The sequence below is a fragment of the Cyphomyrmex costatus genome, unplaced genomic scaffold, assembly GCF_001594065.2.
Source record: "Cyphomyrmex costatus isolate MS0001 unplaced genomic scaffold, Ccosl1.0 scaffold158, whole genome shotgun sequence".
Classification (NCBI taxonomy): domain Eukaryota; kingdom Metazoa; phylum Arthropoda; class Insecta; order Hymenoptera; family Formicidae; genus Cyphomyrmex; species Cyphomyrmex costatus.
The window spans coordinates 323,804-342,591 of NW_017275587.1; the positions used below are offsets into that span (position 1 = coordinate 323,804).

At 34.3% G+C, this 18,788-nt stretch overlaps 3 protein-coding genes across 5 annotated transcripts in view; 1 reads left to right on the top strand and 2 right to left on the bottom strand.

Annotated features, from left to right (window-relative positions):
* The first annotated feature begins 494 nt into the window (after positions 1 to 494).
* Sptr (Sepiapterin reductase) lies at positions 495 to 3,261 on the top strand. 2 transcript variants are annotated; one of them, XR_001940637.1, is made up of 8 exons: positions 495 to 811; positions 892 to 1,067; positions 1,226 to 1,298; positions 1,381 to 1,620; positions 1,711 to 2,021; positions 2,096 to 2,339; positions 2,451 to 2,592; positions 3,028 to 3,261. XR_001940637.1 is itself a non-coding variant. In XM_018536678.1 (7 exons), the coding sequence occupies exons 1-7, from the start codon at positions 640 to 642 to the stop codon at positions 2,468 to 2,470; spliced, it is 1,236 nt and encodes a 411-aa protein (XP_018392180.1). In that variant the 5' UTR covers positions 495 to 639; the 3' UTR covers positions 2,471 to 2,998. The 2 variants fall into 2 exon arrangements, 1 of the variants encoding a protein (XP_018392180.1); XM_018536678.1 differs by lacking the exon at positions 3,028 to 3,261 and having other exon boundaries at positions 2,451 to 2,998.
* An 879-nt stretch (positions 3,262 to 4,140) lies between these two features.
* On the bottom strand, positions 4,141 to 7,622 carry LOC108771402 (proton-coupled folate transporter). The gene is made up of 6 exons (XM_018536676.1): positions 7,386 to 7,622; positions 7,062 to 7,322; positions 5,969 to 6,318; positions 5,549 to 5,825; positions 5,282 to 5,464; positions 4,141 to 4,478 (listed from the first exon to the last, which is right to left on the bottom strand). The coding sequence occupies exons 1-6, from the start codon at positions 7,468 to 7,470 to the stop codon at positions 4,183 to 4,185; spliced, it is 1,452 nt and encodes a 483-aa protein (XP_018392178.1). The 5' UTR covers positions 7,471 to 7,622; the 3' UTR covers positions 4,141 to 4,182.
* A 1,445-nt stretch (positions 7,623 to 9,067) lies between these two features.
* Positions 9,068 to 18,788, bottom strand: part of exp (expansion) — a 15,119-nt gene continuing 5,398 nt past the window's right edge. Inside the window, exons 2-9 of one of the 2 annotated variants that reach the window (XM_018536679.1) lie at positions 13,228 to 13,358; positions 12,657 to 12,814; positions 12,022 to 12,253; positions 11,238 to 11,436; positions 10,267 to 10,505; positions 9,910 to 10,006; positions 9,575 to 9,808; positions 9,068 to 9,239 (exon numbers count right to left, since the gene is read on the bottom strand). In XM_018536679.1, the coding sequence (XP_018392181.1) occupies positions 9,124 to 9,239; positions 9,575 to 9,808; positions 9,910 to 10,006; positions 10,267 to 10,505; positions 11,238 to 11,436; positions 12,022 to 12,253; positions 12,657 to 12,814; positions 13,228 to 13,338 (1,386 nt within the window). In that variant the 5' untranslated portion in view covers positions 13,339 to 13,358 and the 3' untranslated portion in view covers positions 9,068 to 9,123. Of the gene's footprint in view, positions 9,240 to 9,574; positions 9,809 to 9,909; positions 10,007 to 10,266; positions 10,506 to 11,237; positions 11,437 to 12,021; positions 12,254 to 12,656; positions 12,815 to 13,227; positions 13,435 to 18,788 lie in introns of those variants that run through there. The other variant, XM_018536680.1, reaches the window with a different exon arrangement.

The following is an 18,788-nucleotide window of genomic DNA, read 5'->3' on the forward strand; positions in this document are numbered from 1 at the left end:
CTGATAAGATGACAGCAATTATGTACGTATTATTTCATATCTAATTTGTGACAAGAGTTATTATAAGAACAATGTTCTGTTCGTGTATATTTCCTACTGTGTTAAACTTTATGAAATAACATGCACAGATATAGTAATATTATCAACAAAAATTAATGTTATCAGCAAATAAAAAATTAATTAAACCGTTTAAACCTAATTATAGGATACATATATATATCTTAAATAATATAATGCGCGCAATAACTCTCACAAAGAAAAAATATATATATGAAATAAATATTTTAATAGTAAAGTTTTTTTACACATATATTCAAAATAAATATAATTTATTTTATAGTTTATATATAAATGTAATTTAAAAGAAATATGTGCATATATAAAATTGGCAGAAAATCATATCGATTTAAATACTAAAATATCGTTCGTCGATACCGCTCTTAACAGTAATGGATATCTGTTATTTTCGCTGGTCCACGGCGCGGAATCGACATGCTTTTATCATGGGAGTGTAACATTCTTACTCAATACGACGCAATTTCCTCGCGTATTGAGCTGATTAATAGAGGAAATAAGCGAAAGTGCAATACGTGTGGCGCAATTCTTCAAGGTCACTTTTAGATAACTGCGTGATCTATAATGGAAATGAGCCCTATACATCCTTGCTTTGGATTGTTGGTTCCAAAAACAACAGCGGAAGCTGCAGTCGACGACGGCAAGCCGAACGTTCGTTTTGAAGATTCTTTCTTGAACGGAGACAGTCAAAATCACAGACCATTGTCCGATTCGGAGAAATTTTTATACGAGCTAGGTAAGAATTGATTCACGCCTTTGACATTTTTGACGATTTCTAATTCTTTTCTGATAAAACTTTTTTTTTTTCTATGACAGATCACAGATTGAGAGTGCTTCAAGCACGTGCCTGGAGAGAGCATCTAAGAAAGAAGGATTGCTTCACGCGTTTAATCATTTGCGGGAGCGATCTAGAGTCTGAAGAAGAAGATCCTGAATTGGAGTTTGATCCTGTGATACGGCACATATCCTCATCGACAGCTCCCCATCGACCGGTGAGTATCTGGATGATAATGATCAGTGACAAAATAATGATGATTATGATCATAATCATGATTATAATAATAATGATTTAGAATATGATTCTTATAATTTTTTGTTTAATAAATCCAACCCATATCTTATCTATAAACCTATAATATTTCATTTGTAGGCTTTAACAGCCAATGAGTCAGTTCATCACGTGAAAGCAGACATACTTCAAACAACTATGCAACAAGAACAAGGTAAAGAATTACAAAAAAACCAACCATCAACAGAGTATAAGTCAGAGCTTAATAATTAGTTTCCATACATTTACAACATAAGACACCACGTCGATTGAAGCATTATCTGGCAAAGTTTTCCTACTGATAACTGGTGCAAGTCGTGGAATCGGTCGCCAGATAGCGATAACATTTGGTCAGTTGCTGAAAGAAGGCTCGCGCGTTCTTTTATTAGCAAGAAATAAAGATGCATTGCAGGAAGTCGCCAAAAATTTACCTTCCAAAGTGAAAGTTTGTACTATTAGCGCAGATTTAAGTAAATCAACTGATGCAGAGATTAAAAGTAAATTGAAGTTCCTGTTTTCAAACATATTTTTTAAATACAGATTTACAGCAACCGTTGAAAAAAGTTTATTGTTTTATAATGTTCTAGAATTCCTATCGGAATCTTTAAAAGGAATCTCTAAAGAATCGTTTGATCGACTAGTTCTAGTCCATAATGTTGGCACCATGGGGGATATTTCTCAAAGTGTAAATGACATGGTAGATGTTAAAATATGGAAAGAATTCTATGAACTGAACTTTTTCGTACCTGCTGTATTAAACGCAGTGGTCATGAATACATTTAAAATCAAAACAATTAAGAAGACGGTTATCAACATTACATCCTTATATGCTATTCAAGCGGGTGCTAGCTGTGGTCAGTATTGCTCGGTGAAAGCAGCACGAGAAATGTATTTTAAGGTATACATACATATTTTTTAATTAATATACATTATCCACGTAATCACGAAGTAGATATACTTTTTTTTGTACAGGTCTTTGCTTTGGAAAACCCCGATGTTAATGTATTGAATTACGCACCTGGACCTGTCGATACTGATATGTTTACAGTGGCTTGCGAAAAACTTGCTGATCCAACCGTTAAAATGATGTTTAATGAGATGAGAAAAAAGAAAACTGTATTGACTGCAGAACAAACTGTTAATCGTCTTGTACAGATCTTGAAAGAGGAGAAATATAATTCGGGCGATCATGTGGATTACTACGATAAGTTACAAAGTAAAAATAAAATTTATAGAGAAAAGAAAGTAAAATTCGCAGTAAATTTAACTCATTCACATATGTATTCTTTTAATCAAAAATAATTTTTATTTTATTTATATTTTTTAGCGACGCAACTCACACAATAATACAAAAATAGAATTCTCCCTCTAAATATTTGATCTACACATTTTATTCAAGCGATATTCTGGGAATATCGTAGGACGACCGCAAAACATAAAGGCATTCCTTTTAAATGTGTGCTGTATAGGTAACATATGATTTCTCTTTTAAAACTCTCTTGTTGAATAGATAATTAAAGTTAATAATATTAAAATAATAATGAATATATATATATATACTCTGTTTAACGAAATGTATAAAAGTATAACGTGCTGGTTAAATTGGGGCTGTATCTATTACCGTATATGAAATACACCGGGGCACAGGCTTAGAAAGTAGAGCAAATGTAATAATTTTAACATTTTAAAACAAGCGCAAAACGGATTTTTGTCCGAGGTCATTTTCTCGTTGAGAAAGAAATGGAGTTGTACCATTTTATGTTTTTAATCTTAAGGGGTAAAACTACTCTAGAGCACAAAAAACAAGCCTAACTTTGTAAATTTTTTCGGTAATGAAAGAAATAAAAATATGTATTTTAGGTCTTTATTGTACATACATTGAAGTGTGAAAAAATATTTTTTAGTGATTTTGTTACAAAATGGCGGTGCTACAGCTCTGCAATGGTAACGTCTTCTCATGGACAATACTCTGCGGTCGGGAACGATAACTCCGGCATTTTTTACTTAGAACAAAAAACCAAAAATTTTTTTAATCTACATTCCAAAAGCTAAAGAAAAACGTACGAAAATCGCAATATACCGTTTTTTGAAAAAATGGTATGAATTTGAAATATAAACGTTAAATTTAAAAGATAAAAAATAAGTGAAAAATTGTTTATATAAAACAAAGTATGCAACATAAAAAAAAATCCGTATGTCTTTTTGTAGAGAATGCAATTTTAAAGCAACAAAAAATGCAATTTTAAAGCAAGTTAAAATTTCAAGCAAACCAGTCAAGATTTGTGACTGTTATGTTTCTGACCATCTTGAAAAAAGCGATCGAGAAAAATGCGTTTAAAGTTTTATGTAACAATCAGCGATAAAAAATTTATCCTTAATCTGCGATGCCTGCATCATACAATAGGCTTTCCTCGTTGATGATCTTTTCTTTCTGATTCTTCTTGGCTGAGTCACACGTAACTAATTCCATTATTATTCTCAGAAGGACCCTTTCGCAAAAGCTACAAATCTTACTGAAAAGTACGACGCTTTAAACTTTCAAAAATGATACTGAGAAATTTTTCTTCACTATAAAACCTTTTGTACCTTATTTCTAAGATCTTAAAGCATCATTTAAGTAAAAAAAAAAACGATTTTTTTGAAAATTCTAGACTGGCCTCACCCCTTAAGTTAGATCATAAAATTATTATCATATTCTTACGTGTCTACTTTAATTTCACATTAATTCTATTTTGTACTTTCGCTTGTAGTAAATGTTGCAATAAAAACATGTTAAGAATGCCCTATAGAAAAAAACATATATATGCAAAAAATTAACAATTCCTTTTCTTCCGCTATAAAAATAATGCAAGGTTATTAATTGGAAATTGTTCATAATAATAATTGAAACATATTTTAAAGGGTGTATATATATATGATTTTTATTTATAGATTCATATATATATAATATAAAAGTTTCATGTACATATCTACAAATCTAAAAATCTATAAATATATATAAAGAATGCTTTGCATATTGCTAAAAATACATATACAAAAATAATGTCTTACATATTTAGCTAATCATTTAATTTATCTTGAGCATAAACATTTGTACTTGTGTCTTCTTGATAAGATATCAAAGAGTCGTTACTGTCTTCTGTTATTGGAGTATAAGACACTGTGGTGCTTTTTATCACTTGTATTTGAATATATACCAATGTCACAATAGTTATGACGTAAAATACTACTGATAAAAACCACACTGGTAGAGGGTATAAAGGTGGCATGTAGTGGGAGTACAGTAAAGTATATAGAGAATCTGCCGCAAATGGTAACAGTGTCTCTAGAGTCATAGCCACAGAGAAAACCTTCCCTGTTGAAATAAATACATTTTTAAACATATTTTTTTCAAGATTAAAATGTAAGTATTTTAGGAAATCATTAGGGATCGTGTATACAAAGTAAGAATATTTTATCTGGCACAAACCTACCCAGCAAATAGCAACAAACAGTAATAACAAAAACGTTAATTATAATTTCCCATTCAACAATTGTTACGTATTATATAACTGTTATATGCTTTTAAGGCTTTTATGGATATTATCTTCGAAGATTTATGGACACTTCACCTTCTACCATTTCATCGTCGTCACTTGTTCGTAAGATATTTTACCGTCTAGTACATTTCTTCGTCCACGACACTTAACCGTCTACTGTTTGTTTCAAAACATTTTTTTCGTTTAAATTCTTTTGCGCGCCGTAAGGACACTTGTCCATCCGCGACACTTCTTCGTCTATCTATCTATAAATAGCGGATAGAACAAGTGACGACGATGAAATGGTAGAAGGTGAAATGTCCATAAACCATCTTCAAAAATACTAAAAGATTTGCAGATTATTACCTTACGCCGTTTTGAGATGTGAGAAGCGTACCTGGTATTGATAAAGTAAACGGTAAGAAATGTTGGCATTAGCATTAGATAAAACACGGTAATAACTCGGCAAATATTCTGGTATAACTGTTATATATTATTACAGTTATATTATTATATATAAGTAGAAAATTATAGTAACAGTTATATGTTATTGGTAGTTGGTGTTTGCTGAATAAACCGTCCTTCTTTTTATAGTTTATTTTATAATCACTTATATTAAAATTAAAATACGAGGTTTTACCTGCGTCTTGCACAGGTACCGCCTTGGATAATATAGCACGTATCATCGGTCGAGATATGTCACCAAACATTCCTAAAACCATTGATAAATACATATGCCAAGACAGCCATGTGAAGGCACGTACCAAAACACTCCCAAAAGACGATATAACAGATACCATAGCAATTACAGTCTCTGGAAATCCTAAATCATTCAAAATATTTCGTAAATTCTCGATAAATTATTACAATAAATAACACATTGTGTTAAAATGTTGTTAAAACGAACCTGCATATTTTTGCATTATTTTGATACCAAATATCGTACCAAGTACTTTCACTACAATATCTGCAGCATTATAAACGGAGTAATTTTCTATGGTCCAGCCAAGCCGTGCGCTTACGAATAGATATCCGATAGCGAGAGAGCCTTCATAAACAATCAGGAGAAGTGTAAGACAAGCTACGCAGCTCCAGACTAACGACCTATTGAATCCGTCTCTCTTTTTGACACACGTATTAATAAGATCTTTTATTAGCGTAAAGTCAAATACCTTGCAGATACCCTGAAAGATAAACAAAAGTGTAGATTATTCGTTATTCATTTAAAATGCTTATTGTGATTCATTCTTCTAGTCTCTAATTGTAGGCTGGATTGTGCATCTACTTTCAAATTGACTTGATTTAATGAACGCTTTGAAACACCTACGGAAGTTTGATTCTGTATAGTTTCCGGGACAAAAAGTAATATATATAATGTTGCCAGAATGCAGAACACAGTCGCAACACTGAATACAGCACTGTAGCCGCATGCGTCAAATATCGCTGGACCAGAAAGCAATCCGATTAATAGACCGAGAGAGACCAACGCGTGTAAAAAGGCTAAATGCCATGCCCGCTCTTTATCGTCTGTTATATCAGTGATGTAACACATCGAAGCTAATAGCAATACGCTTAGACCACCCAAGAGAGCAACAGGAATATAGGCTATCAGGAAATACCAAGGTTCAATATCCCAACTAGCCATTACAGACAGCAAAATATATGTTAAGGACATGCCTAGAATTACAAAAACTATGAAACAACTATATTATGTGTCCTAAAAACATGGATTGATCGTAATTTAATAATACGTGAATTATAAAATTCCTTATCATATAATTTTTGCAGGTTTATTATATATATATTCTCTTATATGTTACTATCTATTATAACAATTAATTATATTGTAATTCAAAATATAATTGGAACAATTAAAATTGAAGAGCTTTTGGTATAGATTATGTAATTTTTTTCTTTAGAGTGGAAATATAAAAATTTCTATGTGTATGTATGTACATACAACACACGTAAATACAAAAATGTTTACCTTTTATTTCTGCCCTAGGAAAAAATTACATAATTGATCCCCTGAACCAAGTTGAGTTTTAAGTATAATAATACGAAATTACAAAAGTCATATCAATGATATTTTAAATTATTTTTGACATATACATCACATTATCAGATTTTATATTTTATATCATTGTAAGATTTTTCACCATTGATAACTTCTTTATAATTTAGAACTATTATTCAGTTAGCATTAAATCTCAGCTTAACTCAAAGCTCTGTAACTCTAAAATTTAAATTTCTATATTAAAACTTTATTTTTACATCAATTTAATTTCAATATATAACACTTCTAAAAATAATAAAAAAGCTTTTCTTACAACGAATCATAACAAAAATATAATTACACAACTAAATATCTAAGACCTCAATGACCTAAATCTTTAGTGCTTATATAAAAATATGATTACTTATGTATCCGGAAAGCATAACAGGTTTCCTTCCATACTTATCGCTCCACGGTCCCAGAAATAACATTAGGATTGATGGGGAAATGCTTTCTATGAAAGATTTACTCATCAAAATATTGGCTACGTGCGGTTGGGCCAAAGTATTAATTTTAAGCACCTCCTCGCTAGTGCTATTGTTATGGAATATCTGGCACTCTGTTTCGTTTAATTTCAAAGTCATAAGGCATGTACGATACATTAGCAGATCTGTGAATATAGTACCTGCAAAAAAATATGTCCATATAGCCGTTTTACTAAAATGAAAGATTGTGGTTTGTTACATACCTGACATCGACAAAGAGATCAATAATAGGAATAGGGGCGGTTGCACAAGTAAATAGCGTCTCCATTTTTGTACAATTTGATCCATTATCTTCTCCAATATTCATTAAAAACTGAATACTCTATGCGGCAAACACAGTAACAAATGATCGATAAAATAGTCTGCAAGCGCATTTGATTCCAAAGTCGCTTTATTTTTGATGTAATAATTAAAAACTGCTGATAAGCAACTGTGATATATTCATCGTCAACCTCTTTTGTTTACTATTCTTGTTCGATCATCATTCCTTTGTTGGAAAATTGTTCGTATATGTATATAAACACTATATCCATGTGTGTATGTATGTGCATATCTGTGTGTATGCCATATATTTTTTTCGTTCTCCAGACGTAATTACTGCGATAATCACTTTGGCAGCGAAATATAATTGCGATCAGTTGACAACACTTTCCAATTGGCGCACGTAACAAAATTTACATACATAAAATGAGCCATATTTTTTTCTAAATTACAGTAAATTATTACGCAACATATATAGTTTCAATATTGTAGATGCAGAAAGCAGAATATGCGTGAACGATCACGCGTTTTACAAATCCTGTCAATCAGCTGATCTGTAATTTGACAATACTTCAGCGGAGACTCGAACCGTTCTAAAGTCTCGGTTGCACAAATTACGATAATGCAGTACAGTGCGGAGCATTAATCCGCTGAGTCATTAGTAGTGGCTTGACTTATCGACGCTGAATCGATAACGCTCAAAACTCGCGTGTGCTTGAAATAAGGAAAGTCACTGACAAATTGTGTGGAAATTTATTCCGTCTTTTTTTCTGTTGCTTATAAAATTGTATATTTCTGCAAAAATGCATGATGTAAACGTTTACATTTTATATATGTACATATATAAAATATTTATATAATGTTTCAAATATTATTTATATTACATTCATATATTTCAAAAAATAAATAATAATATATTTATGAATATTTATCATAAATATTATGTGCTGTCTGGGTTATCTTTGACATTTCTTTATATATATATGCTTATCTAGGTATTGTTGGAGCTTTTCAGTAAAGGACACAGTGTAACACAACGAATCATTACATCCTTATTGTTCGCCAACGTTAAACAAAGATGAAATAATCACTGTGTTACACAGTGTGTCGCTTGTTGGAAAGCTCCTTGTGTTGAGTTTCATTACATACTTTTTTAATTGTGTATACAAAATTATAGATTCATATATAGAAATTCATGAATTATTTCTTCATTATATATAGAGTTTACGCTCTTTATGGAAACTTTCTAGGAAGAGACAGGCGACACAAAATCATACAGTATTATTAAAATAACAGTATTATAATTAATGCCGCATCAAAAGTAACTTTAGATTTTGTTTTAAATATTAGATTTAGCGCATTTTAATGTTAATAACTACAAAGAAATGCCTGTTGAGCTATTTGTTTTGATAGCTGTTAGGATACGCTTATTTATTTTTTCAACAATGTTTTATAGAAATACGGCGAAAACTTCTTTATTTCAGTTTACTTCAATTACACTCATTTAAGCTACTCTTCCCCAACTCATATGATGAATAATCTGGGTAATCGCGATTTATATTTCCAAGGAATGGAATAATAAAAGTACAAATGTTAGCATAAAAATATGAGTATTTATGTGGTATATTAACAATATACAGAGAGAGTTTATAAGTACAAACGCCGAGATAGTTCTTACATCTAATCCCACTCTCCAATATACATAGCACGCGAGGTCGGAGGTATCACGCCTCTCGTCGGGATCGGTAACCTTCCGTATATGTGATTATACGGCGACTCATTCCTATTGTCCGAATCTGGAATCATAGCAGCAATTATTACTAATAAACGTGATTATAAAACAACTTAATATGAAGCAACTATCACCGTTATATTACTTCTTTTCTTTTATTACCTTTTCATAAAAAAATAGAAAAAAAGATAAAAAATGAATCTGGAGTAATATAAGATAAATAATATAAAAAGCAACAAAGAAATCTATACAGTAATCTAAAATAACAAATCAGATAGAGAGTCGATGTTATATAATAATAAGTTATTTATCCTGAATTATAGTTTATATATTTAATAACGCAATTATTTTTGGATAAATAGGACATGATAATCACTTAATTATTTATTTATTTCTTACCAAGCCCGCTTTCAAAGCTTCTGGCATGATACATAATGGGCGGCCGATGGGCTGGTAGGTGCCCGTATATCTGGGATGATTGACTACTAGCGTAAGCGGCGCCTACGTAAGACGGCGCCGGCTGTGTCCTGGGATGTCCTCGAGGCGGAGGAGGACCCATTTTGCTGTGACCATTTCTCGCCATTTTGACGAAATTGGGCACACGTGCCCGTAAGCCGCAATAATATGGATCATCTAAAACACATAACAAATAATCACGATTTATACGATGTGTTTGAAGGAACGAAATGCATATTAAATAAAATGCAATTAATATTTTAAAGTACATTCCTTACCGTATTTTTTCCTATCGTCGTGTTTACTTCGTTTCTCCTCCATCATGTGGTGCTTCATCGCTCTGCCATAGTCATCCTCTATATCGTCGTAATCAGGCTGAAACAAAGTATAGGCCAAAGTAGAAGTAGTTTTCTTCAACTAAATGAAATAAGAGCCACGTGGAAAACAAAAGAACTTAAACAAAAGTTTAAGAGAAATTGGCTAATCATAGAACTAAGGCCTTAACGTAAGCAACGAACAGTAAATCCAATACGTTGATTTCCTTATTGTTTAGTTAGTTTTGACATCTTACTTAGTTTTTCTTAAATTTTTCTGCGTGCCATGGCCCTAACAGTCTAATCGTTTTTAACGTTTACCTTGGGGATGCCATGGCCATAAAGATTTTCTCGAGGCGGCAATTTTGGCGGTCTCTCAGCACGTCGATGCTGGTAACTCGTCGACTGCATGTAGATTTGCTCCCGCGAGTCCCTGTCCGTCGACATTATTTCGCTAGGACCTACGGACGATGACACACCGGCCACGCTGTAGGGATCTTCGTCAGGAATTGGTATTCTAGGTCTATTCTTTATATCCACCGGCCTCTGTAATGCTAGAACTAAAAGAATACAACGGAGATAATAACAATTATATTATTTGAAAGTGATAATATTTATATTATTTTAATTTTCCTTTGACAAAAAAAGGTTAATATCCAACTCTGAATGAATTGCAAAGAAGCCATAATTAAATCATAATGATATCATAGGGCGTCATCATGATATCATATTTGATATTTAAAAATGAACTTATAATCCAAGTAGCAAGATAATATTATTTGTCATCGAAACGACGATAAATAACATCAGTTTGTTACCTGATACCTGGATAAATATGATCATATGAAAATGTTATTATACTTGAGAGTCTATACAGTACAAGAAAAAACAAACCTAAATACAGAATATTCGCGAGTTAATCCGCGAAATCAGTATACTTTGTCGTGTCGTTAAATGAAATATTTTATATTTAAAATATTTGCATTTTGCTTTTACAATCAGATTAAACCGCAGTGCACAATCCAAGTAGAACAGAAGTTGAGTAATATCATATAAAGACATCATCATGACCTTATTTGTCACTTATAAGTTCATTTTTAAGTATCAAATGACGTCATGATGACGTCCTATGATATCATTATGACTTTGTTATGACTCCATGTTCTACCAGGCTTACGTGCGCACTAACTGCGAATTCTCTATTATAGATAAACCTCAAATATTGTTTGCAAACCGTATGTAGAAATTTTATATAGCGTTTAATGTATGTCACACGCTTTCCAGCAGCATACCTGGTGGGAGCTTAGACTTGAGCATGTCCAATCCTACCACGTTGACGATGAGCACCCATACGGGGCACTGAAGCAAGTCGGCTTCCGTTCTCACGAATATGATAGCGCTCAGACATTGCATCTCCAATCGTCGTCTATCCGGATAAGCCCTTCGCGTCTCTCGCGACAGATTCGTTTGAAATTTATTCATGTCGAACAGCTGAAACATGAAGTCAGTAACGTTCGGTGTTCCACGATATTAAGGAGAAAGCTAACGGTTGCGTCACCAAGCTATGGCATCAATCGGCTTCCCGACAGCGAGGTGTACGTAATAAAAACGTATTATCGACGAAGGAGTAAATTGATAAACGAACATGAACAGGAATTCTTTAGTCAGGAAGAACAACCGCAGATCATGTTAAGCGGCGGAGCATTTCGCTCTCCTTTCATACCGGGTGCGTGGCGTATGATTTCCTGACGATAAAGAGATTTAAACGCCTCTTATTATACGGTTCGGTTGCTTGTAGTTTTAATTAGAAAGGCAATGCAGTTTCTCTATCAACATGCATTCACACAATCGTGATAAAGCCAATACGTGCCGATCTCTTCGCGTGCAATATGTATACGCGCGTAGTGGCGAGGGAAAACTTTTTATTGTTATTATTTTTTGTTAATTAGAAAAAGTAGACAAGAGTATAGTACTGAGATCTCCCCATCGCGCGATTGACCCATTTTGATGCTTTCGCTGATAAATATTTCCAACGCGGACGGTTATTAAGAAACCGCGAAACATTAACGGACCCACCTTTCCGGGTTTCTCGTGCTCGAGCGCGCCCTGCGAATTACGTATGATCTCTGGACCGATCGCATTGTCCTCTTGATTCGTCGATTTCACATACACGTTATTTTTACATAATCTCTTGATGAGAATATTGCCCTGTTCATCCATCTTTATTTTAACTCCTTGGTTTATGTGACGCTTGGCCTCTTCCGTTTTCGAGTCTCTCATAGGATTATCAAATCCGCAAAGCCCTATCCTATAAGTCAAATTCCAAGGTATACAATAACGTTAAATATTATAAATTATAGTATATTTATATATAAATTATAATACGTCGCTTTATAAAAAAAACTTTTTGAAGCCCTCAGTATAGATATCTAATTAAACAAGAGATTAAGTGAATATTGAATTATATATATCTCTCAATATGAAACATCGTTTTTATTAAAATAATTATGTTTCAACAAGAAAATTGAAATAAATCAGTAAAATTTAAACGACCTATATATTTATACCGGATTTTTTCTCATTGTGCAATTTGAATCTAGATTCATTAGATATTTACATACAATTAAAAAACACTCGGTGCATTTTACAAAATTACGAAAATTTTAGTGGGACGCTAGATAAGTCGTATATCAAATCCGAATTGTGTATACCTGAATCCGTCGAATCCGTCATTAGACCCGTTTATCGTAAGGACAGGTGCTCTCGCATACGCTTTCGCAACCCGTCTGTTCCTCTCGAAAACGATAACTTTCGCCCAAATTTCGTCATCTATCTGATTCCATTTATCTAAGACCTCTTGTATGTGATCCTACAAGTGCAAGACAGGCGAAAGATGAGCTAACATAGTTCGGATGAATCATTACTTTGCACATCAATGCTAACAATTTCCATTTACGTTCAGTTACTTTGTAACAAAAATTACACTGCAAAAGTTACTAAATCTCATAATATATATTTCTTTGAATAGTAATAAGTAAACATTTACTTGCCATAAATATTTACTCAATAAAAAAGTTATAATTGAATCAAATTAACGGATTTTATATAAAAATATATATTTAATTAAAATTTTTTTCAGTGTAATCGTATGTATAAATTATATTGTAGACAAAAAAATTTATAAAATATATAAAAAATAAAAAAATATATATATATCATCTACTCACACACATCTAATTGACGATATACATACATATAAATAAAGTAATAAATAAAGATTACCTTGTACAATTTATCCAAGTTATACCACACGTCTTCTTCATCTTGTTCCTCGTACTGCGACTCCACGAGATTATCTCGCGAACGCGAAAGTATCTTCCGCCTCGATACCATTTTGCGTTCCGATAGTCAATCTGAAAGCAGAGAAAAGAAAAAACGATCCTTACCATGTAATCTCTCTTAATCTCTCTTCGCGTTGAACGTTCGAGCATCCCCGTGGAATTTTCTCGTAAAGAAGAGAAAACTTTTATTTCAATTTATGTTAAAGGATTCGATGAAAATTTGTTAGAGATTTGTTGTTAGATTTAAGAGTCATCAATTATGCGCTTATCGAAGCTCGATTCTCGCTTCTCTGAATACGTATACAGAAATAATTCTCTCATTTGCAGAGAGAAAGAGAGAGATATTATCAATCTTGCACGTTTTATCTCCCGTAGCTATTAACTTATGAGTCATTTACAATTCAAAAGTCGAAGGGATGATCGGGAACTTTAGCATCACTTCTAAAGCAGTCAGACACGAAAGTAAAGGAAAAACTATTCGATAAATGTGTATACTTTGTTTCCTCTCTCTCTCTCTCTCTCTCTCTCTCTCTCTCTCTCTCATATCAATTTTCTTTAATTGTATACTTATTATATTTTGTATTCTATTTTTATTTTATTTTATTTTTGCTAAATATACTTGGGTTTGTACATACATATATATTGTTTCCTTTTTTGTTTTACTTTGTAACTACAATATTATAATTTTCTTTAATTTTTGTAAATTTTCTTTGTTCTCTACATTTTTTATTTTTGCTTCTGCAATTTGTTCTTACAGAGCACGGATTTAGAGCAATAATACACGCTCTCTTTTTCTCACTGGCTGCGTTCAGCAGAGAAAACTAATCAATTTTCAGCTTGATCTTTCTCTAAACCTAACAATAAATCAATCATATTAAAGAATCACAAAGCATTAACTGATTTCCCTTACGGTGCGACTGACGTTTTAAGTGGCGAGCGAGGACGATAAAAAAAAAAGAAAAGGGAAGGAATCACCGCTACGATTTACGGGACACGTTCGATGGGGGCACGTGTACCCACGATAGAACTTGTATCCGGCTTCGTGACGTGACGTCATTCCAGCTGATCTTCGGCATCGCGTCACGTTATTCTTCTCAGTGTTGAGATCTTTTCGGTCTTTGATGAATAGCAGAAATGTTTCCATCACGATTTATACGATATACGTAAAGGAGAAGTAGAACGTTGAAAATTACATGGATCGATGGATCCAAGAACCAAGTGAAGAGAAAATCAAAATTATTTTGTTTTGACGTCATAAAAGTCAAAATGATAATTTTTTTTTACAAAATTTGATCATGTCGGCGTCAAGGATCGAAACAAAATCATTTTGATTTTTTATGTGTTTTTTGGAGAAGAGTTAAATATTTCTCTCCACGTTGATCTTTATAATCTACATTAATCTGTAACATATACCATCGATGATTAATTATTTATCTCTTGTAAACTGAATTATAGTTTAATAACTGACTACTCAAATCAGAACTTTCATTATTTCTAATTACGAGTTACAAGCCGTTGTAAAAAAATTTCATCCGCGATTTTTAAACGCGAACTGACATATTATTTTAAGGTATAATTTAACCGAGACACTCAATACTAGAAATGAGCGAGTCGAGAGGAAATGAGAAACGAGACGGAACCAAGATGTTTCTAAAGAAAAAAGAACCACACAGTCGAGAGATCGCGTGCGAAACACCGTATATTCAATCTGACCTGATTAATTTCGAAGATCGAAACGTCGTGGATTTTCTACTAAAGCGACAAAAAGAAAAATCTAAAAGCGAAAAAATAGGTTAAGAAAATTGCCCCGCCCTGGAATGCAAAAAATTATGCGAAAGCGGACAAATCAGATTCAACGGGGCGATAGCGCAGGTGGAGTACGGTTGATTTACGATGAGCTCCGAGCATCGTGAAAGTGTTGTTATTAAACGTATCGCCTGGCTGCGACTGATGTCCGAATTGGCTTTCACGACTACTCTTTCGCGCAAGATCTTTTATTTATAGCCGCGTATTTTTAATGAGGAAAAAATAGGCGGCGATTCTCTCTCGAGAAATTGGTCTGCGTAACACTTATACGCGCGAAAACGCGATTTACTTTTACATTTTATTATGCAAGATGCATCTTTAACACACACAACACATATTGAAATGTATATTAAAATCCCAAGGGACACATGGAAGGCAATAACAAATCTAAATAAATTTATTTCGATTCTTAACGTCAATAAACAATCAAATTTTGTAAAAAATAATTTCCCAAAAGATACATAAAAATAAAAAAAAAGTAACTTTATTTTAATTCTAAAGTCAGTAAACAGTCAAATTTTCAAAAATCATCATTTTGACTTTCTCTTGAATTAATACGTTCCTTAGGTTTGACTTTCGTGACGACAAAATAAAGTTATTTTGACTTTCTCTTGACTTGGTGTTCCTTGGGATATCGAATTCAATATTAATATTTTATTCATATGTAGCCAAAATTAATATTAACAAGCAATACAATTTTGTAGCCTACTTCCATTTAAATACTAAAATCCTAATTAAAATAAGGAACTTGATCATTGAGACGAATGCATAAAAAATTATTTTCGCAAAAATTACGATAATTATCTGAGAACAGTTTAATTGCAGGCAATAATCTGTATTTTTCGAAAGCAAGAATTTTACTTCGCTTTTAATTATACAACGTTCGCTCTCTCTTCGTAATAATAAGTAATAATGACGAACTTTTAACTGTACACGCCTAAATTCCACGGATTATTCCGGAGATATTCGCGCCTCGCACCGTTCAGCGCGACTCCCCGACGAAGTCAATACTGTACCGCTATACTTAATCGTAGCATTCGACGCGTAACGAAACACGAAGCCTCGTATGGCTCCAAGGTACCGTAACGTCGATTAGGTAGTTGCAGCACGCAACGCGCCCGGGTCGATCCCCGGATTAAATCCCCGAAAGCGTCGCGTACCGTCGAGCCGTTAACTTCGTGGCGTCGCGTCGCGCAGGAGATTCGAATTCCGATCACCTGGCTCAAACTTGTGGAATTTCACGCATCAAGGTGACGATCGGTCGATGTCTCATCGGGAAGATTCGTGACGGAAATCGACAAAAAAAGGAAGAGGAAAGAAAGAAACAAAGAAACTATACGACGCGACGCGCTCGATTCGCGCCTCGTCGCGATAAAATGGCGAGACTCGCTGGGGAGTAGAGATTTCAACGCGGAGATTTCTTCGCACGCTTACATTATTTCGGATTTAAGTCGAACACGTGGCGACTGTCTAAATACAAAAAGAAACTAGAGCGACTTCCGTTATTAATTCTGAATTTTTACACAGAAAGAATACTTTGTTGAATTATCTAAAAATTTATATAGCTATATAGGTATATATCTGAAAATAACTTTGTTGGATCATCAAAAGAATTATATGGGACGGTCAAACTGATTGTCAGAATGTCGAAACTTTTTGCAGCATTGCTTATACTTGAGATTTCTACATAATTATTTTGATGGTTTGACAATATTTTTTTAGATCTATATCTATGGTAAATTTTTAGATACTTCGGCAAAATCATTTTTTTCGTATAGAAATCAGATCGAGTCTCTCTCTCATTAATCAGGTAAAATTAGACTTGCTTAATAAATGCCATACAACATAGTTATCCAAGGGACGACCTGGAGAAGTTCTTAAGATGTATCCTCTGAACAGTTTAAGAAAACCTCTCCAAAGAGTATTTAACATGTTAAAATGTCTTTTAATGTTGATGCCAGCTAAACTTCTAATGAAAGTTGTCAATGACAAATTAGACCTGTTCTCTTTATGCTGAACTTCTTACACAGCTTATCTTTTCTCTTTTCTTCTCCAACGTGAAGAGAAAAGCTCGGAGAAAAGGAGGATAGGAGTGAACTGTGTAAGAAGTTCAACTAAAAAGACTAGGCCAGTCATTGTCTGTTATTCGCTCCAATTATTTCCTCGACACTTTTTCATGTATTTTCATGATCTATTCAGCTGTTTCTAGTGAACCACTAACAGTATTATACTCCATATACTGCGACACACATGCGCTTTAATTACAGGATTACAAATAATTGTTTGTCGCGGGAGAGTGCCCGACTTTTGAAGACGATTCTTGCGGCAATATCGAAGATAAGAAGAAATAATTGACGTAATGATGTAATATTTACGTAACGAAACCGAACGATCTTCGCGGCAGCGGTGGTAGACCTCCTCTCTTCATTTATGAAAGAGCGTATTCTCCCTTAATCGGGGATAGACTTCGTGAATGGTATCCATAATCCATTCTTTTAAGACTGTCTTAAGTATTGTCTCAAGATGCTAATACAGCTCTCTCTATTATAATATAATAATTGGCTGATGACATCTTAAGATTGTTTTAAAACAGTCTGAAATATTAGAATAATCAGCTATGAATATCAGAATTGGGATTTTCCTAACATCTCAAGACTCTACTTAAACCTAAGATGATCTTAAATATAAGATCAGCTGTGGATATCGGCCAGTGACACATTCCTAGATAGAACGGAACGACGAAATCTGACTCACGAGTGGCGCTCTTCTATTCCGTGTCCCCTCCGACGATTTCGCAACGTTCTCCACGTAGATGCTTCATGCCGTTTGTCCATTATCTCACCGCGGGGCACGAGATTGCGTCCGAGCTTGCCATCTGTTTCGCGCGCGTGCACATACGTATAAACGCGTCTCCTTAGGGCGAGACGATTACGACCGATTTCGTAATGATGAGGCCCGATCTCGTGTACCGATAATAGAGAAAAAGGGATCCGACCTGGATCTCGCGCAGGTCGCGGATCTAACGCGAGAGCCTCTGCGGCACGGAGGTGAAAGAAACGTCACACGACCGACTCTATACCTTTGGCGAGCGAGCGAACGAGCGAACGAACGAACGAACGCCCGGTCGCCACCAGAATTTCCCTGAAACTGCTTTCACTTCTCCGAAGAATGCGAAGGCTGTTGTACACGACCAGCGGCAGCGTCTAGCACGGCTGGAGTACAGCGCGCACACACTGAGGGACCCCCACCTCCCTCGAGAGATCGGCAAAATGCGGCTTACTATCGTTCGCTATGGTGTGTGTGTGTGTGTGTGTGTATTGTGCAGACACACGTTCACAAACTCATGGATACTCATATACAAGAAACACACACACATGAACGCACACACGAACAAGGCGTACACGACCGTTCGCACGCTCCTTCTCTCCTTTTTGCCTCTCTCCACCTCTTCTCTTGACGGGTATTTTACCATGTCCCTCTCGTTTCTCCATGATTTTCTTCACTCTTTAGCTTCTGTCGTCACGTGCCTCTCCGTCTTTGTTGTGGGGCGATCGTGAGTATATCTTCTCTTGAAAGGTATCCTCTTTTGTCTCCCTCTCTCGCCGATCCCTCTCGATTTCTTCTCTCGGTTCTCTTTCGTTCTTCAACCGCTGCCTTCGTGCATCTCTTCATCTCCTCCCCCCCCCCCCCCCCCCC

Coding starts and splice junctions, on each gene's coding strand:
- Sptr (XM_018536678.1), top strand. CDS start 640: ATGGAAATGAGCCCTATACATCCTTGCTTTGGATTGTTGGTTCCAAAA. Junction 1,068..1,225: donor CGACAGCTCCCCATCGACCG/GTGAGTATCTGG, acceptor TTTCATTTGTAG/GCTTTAACAGCCAATGAGTC. Junction 2,340..2,450: donor TTACTACGATAAGTTACAAA/GTAAAAATAAAA, acceptor TATATTTTTTAG/CGACGCAACTCACACAATAA.
- LOC108771402 (XM_018536676.1), bottom strand. CDS start 7,470: ATGGATCAAATTGTACAAAAATGGAGACGCTATTTACTTGTGCAACCG. Junction 6,319..7,061: donor TATGCTTTCCGGATACATAA/GTAATCATATTT, acceptor TTGTAATTCTAG/GCATGTCCTTAACATATATT. Junction 5,826..5,968: donor CTATACAGAATCAAACTTCC/GTAGGTGTTTCA, acceptor TTTATCTTTCAG/GGTATCTGCAAGGTATTTGA.